The 15798-nt window shown below is 36.5% G+C and overlaps 1 protein-coding gene across 1 annotated transcript in view; it reads left to right on the plus strand.

Annotated features, from left to right (window-relative positions):
- The first annotated feature begins 1072 nt into the window (after positions 1–1072).
- The window catches only part of LOC121371317 (protein trachealess-like), a 56158-nt gene continuing 41432 nt past the window's right edge, over positions 1073–15798 (plus strand). Inside the window, exons 1-2 of the mRNA XM_041497121.1 lie at positions 1073–1270; positions 9780–9887. Coding sequence (XP_041353055.1) covers positions 1242–1270; positions 9780–9887 — 137 coding nt within the window. The 5' untranslated portion in view covers positions 1073–1241. The remainder of the gene's footprint in view (positions 1271–9779; positions 9888–15798) is intronic.

The following is a 15798-nucleotide window of genomic DNA, read 5'->3' on the forward strand; positions in this document are numbered from 1 at the left end:
GTAAGGAATGAATGAATGAATGAATGTTTAACGACACCCCAGCACGAAAAATACATCGGCTATTGGGTGTCACACTATGGTAAATACCTGTAAGGAAGGGTGCATCCTACTTTGCAGCATTTACCATAGTTTGACATCCAATAGCAGGTGCATTTTTTGTGCTGGGTGTCTTTAAACATCTATTCTATTCTATTCCTACTTTTCAGGACGACACAAAATACTGTTTCTCTAGGTCGACAATGCCGTATTGTCGGTCAGGACTACCTTTTTGTACGAGGACTGCCACTTCCATGACTGGCTTGGTAAAAAAAACCCTGAACAAGACAGACACTTGATCAGTGGCACTGTGCAGCTGTAATTTGGACAAATGACAGAGTATGTACACTCACAAATCGATGTTTATGTCAGGCTGCACCGGCTGAACCCGACATAGGTGCTGCCAATAGTAACCAAGTCAGATGGGGGTTTTCTTCTCTGAATGATAAAAAGTTATGCAGGGCTAACACTACAAGCATTGAAAATTCTAATTCTGAAATTTTTGTATCAAAATGATAGCCTATAGAACTACCATCATTCATCTCCGAAAAATTAATTTTAACAAATTCTTCATATTATAGACAACAAAGAAGTCCGTTTGTCAAGCTGTACATAGGTTTTAAAATAATCTTTACGGGCCATTTCTACAGAGTGGTGGTGTTTACCGAGTTAGAAATGAACTGCTTTCAATGTTCGCAATTTTGTCCCATTTATGACCGTACCAAGTCTAAACTAACTTGGAGGGGGTGGGGGGAGGTGCATTAAATATAATAATCAGGGAACTGTGAGGATATTCTCGACATAAAAAAGGCACTTTTGAAATGAATCTCCTAAAAGAGTACATTTTAAATTTAATTTTGGTTTGTGCATAGGGCAGCACCTCTGCTCTCCCCCCCCCCCCCCCCATCCGCTAGATACGACCCTGTCCCAGCTTGTAACCGAGAGCCCAGTGTTTGACAAGTTTGTGGTATTTGATACCCCGCTCGGTAAATCGGTCTTCTCGAGATCACGCAACGCCGCGAGTTGGTTTTTCCCAGTCAAGGCCTCTCAGTATCGCTGTATGACATCGGAAGTGCGAAGCGAACCGTCTGTTTACGCCACAAGCCGAGTCACTACAGAGATGGTGGGTCCGTCTCATTAGATGGAGGGAGACCCTCTGTACGGGGGTTTGGTCGCCGGGTATCGGCGTGGCACCTCCCACGTTAATGTCGTCAGAGAGCGGTTCCACACGAGGGTAAGCTGACAAGTGTTTCAAACAGAATTTAGGGCTACAGGTTTGCACCCTTGTGTGTCTTACGTCATTTGACAGTAAGAATGGCTTAGCGGCTACGACAGGGAAACTGGTATCGAAATGTCATTTCTTTAGCTTTTCTTGTTGATGTCCGTACGTTATAAAAAAATCGATTATCGCCGAAATATGGCACGATCGCATTAACCTAATTTACCTCGACCCACCTGCACCGGGGGTCGTAAAGCGCGCCATTTTTGGGATTCCACAGACGACCGTTTCCGTTTTGCACGTGGATAAGTGTCCCAGTACACGGGTTTGCGCGGCGCGTGTTCACCTTACGCTTGTTAACTCACAGGGCTAGTGGTAGATCACGGTCTGACGAGCACCAGTCATCCATGTAATAACCGGTTAGTTCGTTGTGACATAAGGGTAGATCGAATAAGGTGACGTTATATTACCGATTTCATTTCTTCGAGATGAGCCCTGTACGAAAATATATAGGGGAGAGCGGGGATGGTTCGGACAGTATTTACCGAACCCTTTGTAAAACTTGAGCAGTAGTATATGTGAAGGTCAAACTGTTATTGTAGTAAAGCTTGACATCCCTGATATATACAATTGTGCTGCTAAGCCATTGTGTTTAATACTGATCAAGATATAACATGGTTTTATAAATTTTCTAAATGTCCAATCCATCCCCTATAGTGGGGATACATCGGACAAATTATGCAGCATATCACAACAGAATCTAATTTGATCTCCAATGAAAATTTTAATGAAAACTTAGTACATAATGTGTGATAATCTAGAAATGAACATTACTGAGATGATTTTCAACTGTTCAGTATGTGAATGTTCATAAAACGAAACATTAATTATAGCTTGGAAGTCGCACAGTCATTTCACGAAACCTGGTATTTCAATGAATGTTTAGTCCACTGAATGACATACCAAATTTCAGGTATCCACGAAGTCTTTTATTGGCCACGATTACTGGTTTTGGCAGTATGGCTTTTATTTGGTTTATATTTATAGCTGCTAGATCTTCAACATTTGGGAAAATGAAAGAATCAAGAACTTTTGCTGATTTTCTCAAATAAGAAATGTCAGTCATTGACTTCATTTTTGTTGCTAGTTATCTGCCCAATGTAGTGTATCTTCTTATCAAATTCAACTAGAACAAACTCCTCAATGTGTGGATCCCTGTCATTTGGCGTGTCATCCAGTGGTACTGTAAAGTCCTCATCAGAGTATTCTGATTCATCATCAACAATGTTGCTATCATGATCATCACATTTTTTCTTCTTTTGGAATAGGCACTTCTTCTTTAACTTTTTATTCCTCAATTCTTCTATTGCATTCCTTTCTGGTGTTTCTGTTGCAATAATGCATTTACCGCGCTTTCGTCCCCTTTGGTTCTTTTTCTTTCTATTGGGAACTTTAGGATAAACAGCAATATCATATTTCCAGGGATAATAACCCACTGGGTTTTTCCTTTTATACCTTCTGGGCATTATTTCTCAAACATCAGTATGTGACAGAATGCTGTAAAAGACAGATAGAAATGTATTATTTAATGATACACTGCACGTTTTAATTAGGCCTACAGTTTAATTAGATCTGACTTTCCCATGGGTAATACATGAGAGAATTAACCAACTGCCACCTTGCCATGGGTTACTATTTTTTTTATTAGCAACAAAGTTTTTGTTGAAAGTAACATCCCTCAGACAGCACGGTACATACCACATCATTTATTACAACTTAGTACAGTGTGAAACAAACCAATGCCCACTGAGGGATGGTTTGGACACCAAAGGGGTAGGTTCGTCCATCTGTCTGGAACTACCCCAGGATACTCCATCCTATAAAAATGGAGGCACACGCAAATATCATGGTGTAATGACATCAATGTTGTATGCTAAATATGTGTAAATGTATCTTAGTCAACATATTATATGATATTTGTATGTTTCTGAAATACTTAGCTAACAAACAGTTACTTTCTTGGAATAAAAAAATACATCAAAGTTGTCAAAAATCAACAAAATCCATACTCACCTAAACAAATGCCACTCTTTACTTCAATTAAAACATGGTGTTAAGACAACTTCTTGGAGATGTTTTCAGCCAATCAGGTTCCTTGTATCAGCTGTCATTTAAGAGGAAGAGAGGATGTCCAGACCATCCCTCTGTCCGAACCATCCCCGCTTTCCCCTACACATTTTAAATGGTATCAGGAATTATTTTCTTTCACTTATAAAGACGGGTAATTGGGATCCCCCAAATCATATTGGGTAATGCACTAATGGGACAGTAGCTTTGGGGTGTTGTTGGCCCACCCATGGTTTGAACATAAGACAAACCAAATGGGAAGGTGTATTCTGAAACGAGCTTCAGCAAATTAGAGCATAGTTTTTGCAGCACAACCTTTTATTGATTTTGTTTAAATACAAAATTTGTAATTTGCATTAATTGAGAACCATTTGATTTTAAAGTCGGTAGGTACTGGGTTTGGTTCCAGGTATCGGCTCCCACCCAGAGCAAGTTCTAACAACTCGATGAGTTGGTGTAAGACCACTACACCGACTTCTTTTTCTCAGTAACCACTAACAGCTAACCATTAACCTACTGTACTGAACAGCCCAGATATCTAAGGTGTGTGCCCAGGACAGCATGCTTGAACCTTAATTGGATAGAAGCATGAAAATAAGTATTGAAAAAGGTGGCTACTACTCTCAAACAATATTTGTGGGCTCTGTCAAATGGAGTTTGTCCAGCTCAATTTAATTGGGGGATTAGGGGCATTTTGAGAGCCTTGTTATAATGGTTTGGGAGGCATGCTCCCTGGAGAATATGTTGCATTTCAGCAGGGATGCCAAAATGGAAAATATTTATCTAGCCCACCGGACCAGAACCAACTAAACTTTATTAGCTTGCCAGAATTTCTGCTAGTCTGCCAATCTATTGAACAATATATTATTAACAATATTATAATATACAGTGTCTTCACTTAAATTATATATAGAGAGATATATTGACAAGACATTATTAAGAACATTTGGTAAGTGGTCAACATCACGTGGCAAACCAAATCAAATAGACAGGCATTGTTTCACTCGTCCATCAGAATTTTTACTCGCATGTGGCAAGCGGGTGAGTACTTTATGCAGCCCTGTTCAGCTTTTGAAATATGGCATTTCTGAGCACAATAATGGAGAAAAGTAGTGGCAGGCCCTGAACTACACCCATCCAACATTATCTATGTAATATTTTGCTTTTTTTTTGTTATCAATATTGCAGTTAGCTCATATTCCAGAAGTGAAATTTTGATTTAAAAATCACAGAAATTTGCTAACAGGACCAATTGATACAAATGATTACCGACAGGTCAGTAAAATTTCACTAGTCCCAAGACAAGACTGATGAAAGTTGGGCAACTGCCCCCACTAGTTCTGGAACAAAACGTCAAACTAAGGCAAAAATTATAGATATATTTGGGCACAATGTGCCAATCAGACCTTTTTACCATGTTTTCCATCATTCTACCCTCAAAATTAGTTGTAATCCATGTAAAAATGTGTAGTGATTCATTTGCAGCCCTATATAGCTGTTTGCTAGTACAGTCAAACTTCGGTATCTCGATGTTGAAGGGACCGAACCACCAAGCTTGAGATATCCGTGGCTTGAGATAAACATAATAGTCGATGATACAAATTATGCCAAACACATGTTTGCAAACTTAACAACAGTCAACGATATAGTCAGGGGCGATTCGAATATGAACTGTTTTGTCTATATTTTCTCTGGACATTTTTGTGAATAGCCTGATATTGCATTGTTCATCCCCAGTCTATGTCCATGAGTATACCAAAGATATTAATATACAAACATCAAACAATCACTTTGCCAAGCTTGTACACAATACTAGCTAGCCACGTTCAATAGCCTGTCAAATAATGTCCACATAGAGGCTATACTTGATTGGTTGATTAGGCTTATCTAGCTGCCACATTATTTTCACCATATGGAGACAAATTACTTCGATAAATGAAAACAACATTGGAACAGCTATCGTTACTAAAAACAATATTATTAGTTTGTAACAGGTTCGGATCCGGTGGGGGGTGGGGGGGCTGAAGAGTTCGCCTTCAAACTGGCATCTCCCTTTCATAAACGCGTGGACCCGCTCCAGTTTAATGCAATGTATACAGTGCTCATTATTACTTGGGAGAAATTTAGGGAAGAACAAAAATGGCAAATAAAAGCTATAGTGAAAGGAAAGCAGGTAATTTTTGTTCTACTTCGAGGAAAAAATGAACAAAGTGTACCTAGGGACACCAAAATGTGCTCGACATAAGCCTGGTACTCGAGATAACAGTGCTCGATTTGGTAACATTACATAGGGAAAATGCCGAGACCAGCAATGGACCTCGAGATATGTTGGGTACTCGAGGTTACCGAGGTCGAGATACCGACGTTTGACACTAATTCTAATGTAAATAAATGTTATCCAGATTTGGACATCTTCATTTAATTCGGGCAAAAATAAGCCTGCAACTCTACAAAAATCGGAGCCCATACGCCTATGACTAGTCCTCAAATGTTGTATTAAGAATTTTCATTATTTAACATGCATACATACTCAAAACACTTTCCCCACTATACCTCTATCTGGTGATCCTAATTGTACAACTTTTAAATTTTCACAGTTCACCACACACACACACACATATATATATATATATATATATATATATATATATATATATATATATATATATATATATATATATATATATATATATATATATATATATATATATATATATATATATATATAACACAAAACAATTGTATGTTCCTGGCAATCTGACCCTACCTGAAAAAAAGTGCCAACCCTAATTTTTAAAATTAATTATTTATATTTGATTTGTTAAAAATTAACATTTACATGTAGGTGAAAAAAAGTTAGAAAAGAGTAAAAATATTTTTAAAAAAGCCTACAGCAACATGCTGCTTTAGATTAGATATATGGAATATAATATGTTAACACGTGCTTTAAACACACAGTAGAATAACTATAACTTCAAATAAAGATTCTGATGCCATATAACCGTAAATGACATCTGTTGAGTGCGTCGTTAAATAAAACATTTCTTTTCTTTCTTTCAAATAAAGATATACATGTAAACCAGTGTTAGTGCTGATCACATGAAAATTGATTTCTGTATACTCCATTTTAATCTCTGTTTTTTTATATATGAAATCATGTAATATCTTCATCTGATTTCATAATTTACTTTCAGAAATCTTAGGGTGCCTAGTGAAATCAGAAACATTAATCAGCAACTTAAGCTTAAACTCTGATTTTGTAGCTATTTTAATCATATATACCTAATCTTTTAAATGTTTTATTGTCTTTGAAAGTAGGGAGCTTTTGATAGAATACAAGGGATTATTCACCAGATAGTCAAATAGGAAGTGAAATAATTGAGATAAATAGATTTTAAATAAATTATTCAAAAGCTACTTCAGTATTTGCCATATTTCATGATCCTTTGGTTTGTTCATTTTGTTGACTAAAAATAGCAGTTTGACTACATAATATGAAACAAAATCATCAAGAATATTTTTGTGTGATTTAATACATGTAAGCTACTGTGTTACAAGTGGAGCACCTAAGATTACCCTAACTAATATTTTTCCTTATTTTGTTATATTTTACTTTCCTGTTCCTTATACACAATTGATGACTCATGGATATATAAAATAACGTACACAAAATAAATTGGGTCTGGATTCAATGAGCCGTTTTTTATAAGCCATTTTCTTCTCATTCCAACCAGTGCACCACAATTGGTCAACGGCCGTGGTATGTGCTTCCCTGTCTGTGGGAAAGTGCATATAAAAGTTCCCTTGTTGCATTAGGAAAAATGTAGCTGGTTTCCTCTGACATGTCAGAATTACCAAATGTTTGACATCCAATAGCCCATGATTCATTAATCAATGTGCTCTAGCAGTGGTGTTAAACAAAAACTTTAAACTTTAAAAGCCACTACTAATTACTAGCCACAGTCAAATATTTTTGGCTATTACAGTTTTTTTTTTCCCACAGTTAACTGCCACATTTAAACTTGTTGTTTCTTTATATACTTATTTACATGTTTATATCATGTCTCTGAAAATTGTGAGAATGGTCATTTCATTTGCACATTGCTGGTGCAAATCTAATATTTCATAACCTATTTTTAGGATCACCATTTACTTGGATATAACGGGTTACACAAAAAGAAAATGTGTTACCTGTATTTATTTCTGCATAACCGATAAATGGTTCATGCAGATTTTTAATTCTCAGAGGCCTGTTATATCCACTTAAGGATGAAGCACGCTGTCCTGGGCACACAAACCTCAGTTATCTGCGCAGTCTGTCTAAGCCAGTGTTCGTGGTTAGTGAGAGAGAAGTAGGTTGAGTCTATAAAAGTTGCTGTGGGTGGGAACCCAGTAAGTTTGGTGGCTTATCCTCTACACATTCGAGTCTGGTTTCCATTACTTATAATAACTGTTTGCCTATATTGTCTATTGTGGCAAATCCAATGTGTCTCTGGTCACTGTGGTGTTTGTAGGCTCAAAATTAATTTTATGTGAAGTAAAAATGTGTGTACCTCAAAAACTAGAATCATTAGCTTTAGAGATTACCTAATTTGAACAGCAAAACCATAATACATGATTAGTGCTGTACCTATCACAATGTCAATCCCTGCAATTAAGAAAATGTCCACAGCAAAAAACATGCCACTGGAAAAAAACCTGAATATAGTTCAAGGCAAAAATTGCTGTGGAGAATTAGAAACTCCATGGCATTGCCATTTGCTGTGGGCAATTGCAGGGATTGAATGAGCATTTGACAAAATAGTGATTGATGCAATAAATCTGTATCTAGTACATCTTCTGTAAGAGGACAGCCACTCACAAGGAGATCCTTCATTAGAGATTTCATTCCTCAAACCCTGAGTGAGTGCTCCGCAAGGCTCAATGGATAGGTGTAAACCACTTGCACCTACCAGTGATTCATAACTGGTTCAACAAAGGCCATGGTTTGTGCTATCCTGCCTGTGGGAAGTGCAAATAAAAGATCCCTTGTTGCCTGTTGTAAAAGAGTAGCTTATGTGGCGACAGTGGGTTTCCCCTAAAAAAAAGTGTCAGAATGACCATATGACGTCCAATAGCCGATGATACGATAAAAAAATCAATGTGCTCCAATGGCGTCGTTAAACAAAACAAACTTTACTTTACTTTTACTTGCACTGGTTCACATATGTTTGTAACCATTAGGACAAGAGCACCAAGTGATATTAGCCTAAAGTAGAACAAGTGATTAAATGGTGATAAGTTCTCTCGACTATATGCAACTGTTTATATGCACTGTTAATCAACAGTCGTAACTATTATTATGTTAACCTAAAGAACTAATGGCTCAGGCGAAAATACATATGAGCAAATTAATACATCACTTGTTTACATTTGGGATTTAAGCACATAAGGGTTAAAAACATAATTTGCAGACAACAACATAAATCAGACTGGCCTCGGTGGCGTAGTGGTTAAGCCATCGGACTACAGGCTGGTATGTACATGGTTTGCAGCCCGGTACCGGCTCCAACCCAGAGCGAGGTCTTAATGGCTCAGTGGGTAGGTGTAAGGCCACTACACCCTCTTCTCTCTCACTAACCGACTAACCCTCTGTCCTGGACAGACAGCCCAGATAGCTAAGGTCAGGACAGTGTGCTTGAACCTTAATATAAGCACGAAAATAAGTTGAAATGAAATGAAATAAATCCGAGATCAAAGAGTATTACAAAAGTTGTAAGTTGACTACACTCCTGTATTTTATTTGACAATTAAATTACTGATGGCAGGAACAGTGTCTTCTCTTTGTTTCTTCCATCAACAAATTTTGGAATAGCAACATTTAATAAAATGCTAGTTAATAACTAGTTTTACTGTGGGTAAAATGTAGAACTGAATTTATGAAAGATTAGTTGCAAATCAGGTGCAGGAAACTATACAGGGGTGTTTGGCCCTTGAAACCCCCCACTGCACATGCAGATTTGTGTTAGAGGCCTTTAAATCTTATACACAGACAAACTATGACATGGCTATTTAAACATTTATGATTAACGTAAATTATTGAATGAAGACAACTGTTCAGGAAAGCTGGATATGTCTAAGGGATACAATTCAATTGGGCCTTCATTTAGAAAATGTCCCCACTTCATCCACATGATTCATGAATGCTTAATTTAAGAAAGCATTGAACTGGGGCCCAATTCACCAAACTCTCACAACTTTGAGATCTCACAGTGCAATGCTAAAAGACTTGCAAAGAGGATGCTTTGTTGTCTAGCAGAGCCTAAGAGAACTTGTGAATTAGGCCCCTGATTCTTTTTACAATTTTTGCTAATATTTAACAGATTTAATTTGAGATTGATTTGTTTTGTCTTTACAGTAGTCACCAGCCCAATGCTCAATCACAGTTGTTTGCTGGGTCTAGTTGTTCCCCGCCAGGCTACAAGGATTCATGGATTTTCGACATGGCCAACCCAGGAAAACATAGGTAAACCTCTACAACATATATATGCTATTTACTACACCACTACCTCTGCATTTAAGGTGCCATTTAGCAAATTTTATTATTAATTCAAAAAAAATCTCAATGTCAATAAAAATGTCATGGTTATTCAGCAAATTGGAAAATTAATTTGATGAATATATCTTAAAATGTTTTCTCCAAAGAGTAGATAATTAACATTTTAAATAAACTTCTATTTTTTAGCACCTCCAGAAATTTCAGTAATTCCATATTTTTATGTTCTTAATGAAAAAATAACAATCCCTTACATTTTGAAGACTTGAGTAAAGTTTTCTCCCAAGGTCATTTTAATCTGTAATGTTTACAAGTACATGTGTCTTAATTAAGTATGTCACCCTTAAAAATTAAATGGGTCCTTCTAAGCACATTCAAGTGTAACAGTATACACATATACATGTTGTTGAACTTCTGTCCATATAAGTATGTACAAGTTAATAAATTTAAATTATATATAAACAAATAAATAAATAAATAAACTTCCACTAACAGGCTGATTCTACAATTTCTATATGTATACAAGCATGCCATTTGAAAAAGATCACCTCACAGACATCAAACATTTGAAAATTAAAATTTGATATTATATTTGATGAATAGTGATGTTTAACTGTATATTTAATGAAACATGTACAGACCTGTTCAAACCTGTTTAGATTTTCACTTCTAATAAGATTCCACCTTTCTTGAAAGACCAACTTACATATTGTCACTATTAAATGTCTAGCAGGGCTCCACTGGAAGTAACTTAGTGTTAGCCAATTTCCAGATCTGTAAAGTATTTCTTTGAAAATATTAAAATGTGGCTAATTTGAACAAAATGTTATTACCCAAATACTAAATATTGTAGCTACTCAGTATAAAAATTAGCAGTTGACTAATTTGACTATAGGTAGGGTGAGCCTAAAAGGCTATATTCTGACAGCCACCTTTGTGGCTGTTTAGCTGGATGGATTGCCCGTGGCTTCAAGTTAAATTATGTATTTTTATTTTGATAATCGGTTTGTTATTCCCTCAGTTTTGACATTAACAGCAATATCCTAGATTAGTACATGTATGTGTCCTGGATATATTTACTATATACAGTGAAACTTATCTAAACCGGACCCTGAATAAAGCGCAATCCATGGTTTGGAATTTTCTAAATGCCGGATCCTGTCTAAATGAGATAAATGTTAGGTCCCTGGCATGGTTCGGTTTAAACAGGTTTCACTGTATATGAATTCAGAGCCCTCAAAAGTACCCAGTCTCCGGCGGCAAATCGCCATCTGAAACAGCTTTTGCCGCCGCCTACTTTTCGAGTAAAATTGTTCAGTTGCTGCATTTAATGGATGGTGACTGATTTGTGCTAACAGAGGCCATGAGAATGCATCTCAGAGGTTCGATTTTTCAAATGTTTCTAGGGGAGGGCCCCCAGACCCCCCGCTTTGCCCCCTGCTATCATCACTGTTGTAGCCTGCTACTTCTTAAACTATTGAGGGCACTGCGAATTGAAATTGAATTTGAAAAAAATACATTTCAAAAAGCTGATTTGATAAACCTATTATGTTGAATGTTTTTGTGGTTGAGAAAAATACTTAGCAACACAGTCTGCCAAATAGCTAACAATGGGCCCAATTTACAAAGATTGTTTTTGTCTTAGATATGTCTAAAGTTCTACACACATTTACAAAGAAATACAGTCTTTGTAAATTTAGCAAAATAGGTTTTGCCTTGCTTAAAGACTTATGGTTCTGTTCCAATCCTGTTGGCCTGAGTCATTCAAGTGCTAGTCACAGTGAAACACTTGGTGTGGTAACATATGGGTTGACTCGATCTCCTCGGGGTAAGATGATGCGAAGTCTGATCTTGTGTGCGAGTTCTGAATTAACAATTGCCGAGAAATTCAATTTGATCGAAACATCTCCCACTTGGTTGCCATTCTCCTCTACAGAGTGTCAGATCTAATAGTAGATGATAAATTCAGGTTCTTTCTTGACATCATTTTATTCTGCTTCTAGTTGTGTGTTCTTGTAGTGTTTTTGTGTTGATTTATTTTTATCTGTTTTATGGATATCATAGACACGTGCAGAACCAGGAAATGTGTGCTGGGAGTGTGCAGGTTCAAATTACACCCACCCTCCATACAATGTATTTAAACAGTTTGTACAGGGACTGTAATTACATATTAAAGATGTTTCCTTGTTTATAATATCAGTATCTGCATGTTTGAAAAAAAAAAAAAAAAAATGAAGAATGATTGCTACCAACTTTAGCACAAACCCATTGGATATACAGACTCTAGTATTGTTATTTAAATAAGATAATGTATTTAGTATGTTATCTGACTCATCCAAAAGGCTCTGTTAGTCAGTGACATCTTATAATGGCAGCAAACACAGGACAGTACCTTTAGTGGATGAAAACAATGAATTTATTTGTATTTATTGAAGGAGATGTAATTTATCTGTGTTGGCTGCATGTTTCTGGAGAAAACTGCATATAATATAATCATGCATAATACTATGCTTTTGGAATAATACAGGTGCCCTTTTTCAAAGACTTATGGTATTCTTATATACTTCTGCTAAGAAAATAGGTTTAAAGTTTGTTTTGTTTAATGACACCACACCAGTTACATGTATGGGATGTGAAACATTTGGTAATTTTGACATATAATCTTAGAAAAGGAAACCTGCTACATTTTTCCATTAGTAGCAAGGGATCTTTTATATGCACCTTCCCACAGACAGGATAGCACATACCATGGCTTTTGATATACCAGTCGTGGTGCACTCTGTCCAGAAAATAAAGTCTTTTGCAAGTGGCAAGGTGGTTCTTGCCCAAATAGATATTCTGAGTCTTTTCGTAAAGGACTTATAAACACTTTTTAAAAATAGTTCTTTTCATTCAGTGAATGAGGGTATATTCACATCCATCCCACCCCCTCTCCACTTTATTAACTAAATTTTACTAACCTGTCAGATTTTCATCCACATACTTTGGTGAAGAAATTGTTATTGCAATTTCAAAAGTACTTCCTGAAACTAATTTGGACAATATTTCTGTACAATTATTACAGCACCTTGCTTTAGATATTATTTTATACACATCAGTGTGCATGTGTTCAGATGTGCCTTTGTTTGCCTTTGAAAAGGTTTTTGTAGCCTACACTTGTGCATGCAAAGTTGCAGTCCTACATTACAGATGCTGTTGGAACCATGTACATGTAACAGTGAGTCGTGGCTGGTGTTAGGCAGAGATATGGTTTTGGTAGATTCATAATAAGATTATGTACATGAGATGGAGTCTATTGAACATTAAAGAAATATATTGTTTTGGTGAATTATCAGTTGGAAAGTAAATTAATGCATTATCATCAGTTTTCTTGGAATATATTGTCAATTTTCTTGAAAAAAATAAGAACCTGCTTCCTTTTGAAGGCAAAGTACACATATTTTAACCTGTATCGCTGCTTTTACCAATCAAAAAAGAAACAAAACCATGAAAAAAGAGAGAAAAGGGCCTAGATACATGTATAACCCAAAGACTGTAAGCATACAGTAAGCTGTAAGCTGTTTGCCACCACAACCCTGATATTATAGCACCATCTGTTTATTGTAACAAAATGAATGACTTCCTCTGGTTGTGTGACAAACTTCAAAACACCATGATGACATAATCCTCTTGTCATATCTGTCTTTGGTGATGAACAATGTCATCTCATCTTGAAAACATTTTTACTTCACCATAAATAGTGAAATATTTTTCTGTATATCTTTAAATAGCTTATAAAATTACTAAATAACAGCAGAGTCAAATTTTAATTTAAAAGATCTTTATTTGTGCAAGAAGAGCTACCTCTTATTTAGAAAGGACTGATTGGAAGAAATGTTATTTTACAGCATCTGAAGCCATTGTTTAATGTATGACTATATCCTTTGAAACAAGAGATGATTATGACACATCGTTTAAAGTCGTGGAAAAATACCTGCTGTTATAGCATAGGTCACATACCTTTTTATAAAAAAGAACATTTTCCACTAGCATGACAGCACTTACCATCACCTTTAATATACCTGTCATGGAGCAATGCTGGCCAGAAAGGATATACGGCAGTGAGGGTAGATATGTGGCACTGTATTGATTTTATGCTAGGATATCTCTAGCACATTTCCTAGAGGTACTGCCCACATCCTTGTATGGAGCCCACTTTTCAGTTGCAGGGGTTGCCATTTTTTCAGTGTTTAATGGTTTTAATAAATATTACCATACATTCAGAAATTATGTTTTCAACTGTTGCATTAATCACTATTTACACCGGCCTCGGTGAACGTCGTGGTAGGCCATCGGTCTACAGGCTGGTAGGTACTGGGTTCGGATCCCAGTCGAGGCATGGGATTTTTAATCCAGATACCGACTCCAAACTCTGAGTGAGTGCTCCGCAAGGCTCAATGGGTAAGTGTAAACCACTTGCACCGACCAGTGATCCATAACTGGTTCAACAAAGGCCATGGTTTGTGCTATCCTGCCTGTGGGAAGCACAAATAAAAGATCCCTTGCTGCTAATTGGAAAGAGTAGCCCATATAGTGGCGACAGCAGGTTTCCTCTCAAAATCTGTGTGGTCCTTAACCATATATCTGACATCATATAACCGTAAATAAAATGTGTTAAGTGCGTAGTTAAATAAAACATTTCTTTCTAATCACTATTTAAACGGCAATAAAACATTTTATAAATGTGTACAATGGCAGAGTTTCCATTCCAAAGCAATCCCAATAGCACTCCCCTTCTTAATTTCTTAGATCTGCTGCTGTTTATGTATATGTTTGCATATTGGTTTATTAATGGGTATGGAACGTTATAACAACATATATAGTGACAGCTTAAAAGTTGCGAATAAATGCTACACAGTGAGTCATAATATTATAAATAACACTGTGCTTATCTTATTATTGGGGCGGGACGTAGACCAGTAGTAAAGCGATCCCCATCGATGGGCCCATTGGGCTATTTTTCACTGCAGCCAGTGCACCATGACTGGTATATCAAAGACTGTGGTATGTATTACTCTGTCTGTGGGATGGTGCATATAAAAGATCCCTTGCTGCTAATAGAAAAGAGTAGCCCATGAAGTGGTGACAGCGGGTTTCCTCTCTCAATATCTATGTGGTCCTTAACCATATGTCTGATGCCATATAGCCATATATACAATGTGTTGAGTGCGTCATTAAATAAAACATTTCCTTCTTTATCATATTATCTTATTTTTATGTAATACAATCACACCCTCCACCAAAACCACAACCAAATTATGATTAAAATAATAAAACACACAACCATATGTTTTATGTGAAAGTATAAAAATCTAATTTTCTCTGTGCTAGTTGCTGTCATATAAACATATCTTTTTCACAAAGATTTCATTCCAACAATGATGGCCAAAGATTGCTGTCATGGAGTTATTGCTTCAATAAAGAGTTATTGAATATTCATTCAGAAAAATGAAAGCAATTATTCTGCTTCATTACCCAATATGTTCTGCACTAGTCTTGGTAGAGCAAAGTTCATTAATAAAATTTTGAGCAGTTAACCCAGGAACTTGGCATTGGCAAGTATTGGGTTAAATTGAGAGGCACTTAATAATAATCATTGAATGATTTGTTGTGTTAGAAGGCCACTGTACTGTAGGGTGGAGGAATTCAATTAACACAAGAGGCGGCATACTTTGCCGTTGATGATTACTTTCTATGCAAAATAACCACTGATGACATCTTGTGATTTAATAATGATGGGCACAAGACAGTTTGGAACAGTTCTTGCATCGAAGCCATTCCCTTGAGCCACTTGCATCCCTGAACCAATTGCCTGCTTTGTGATTGGAATTAGTTTATCAAC

Source organism: Gigantopelta aegis, chromosome 4 (assembly GCF_016097555.1).
Source record: "Gigantopelta aegis isolate Gae_Host chromosome 4, Gae_host_genome, whole genome shotgun sequence".
NCBI classification, from domain to species: Eukaryota; Metazoa; Mollusca; class Gastropoda; order Neomphalida; family Peltospiridae; genus Gigantopelta; species Gigantopelta aegis.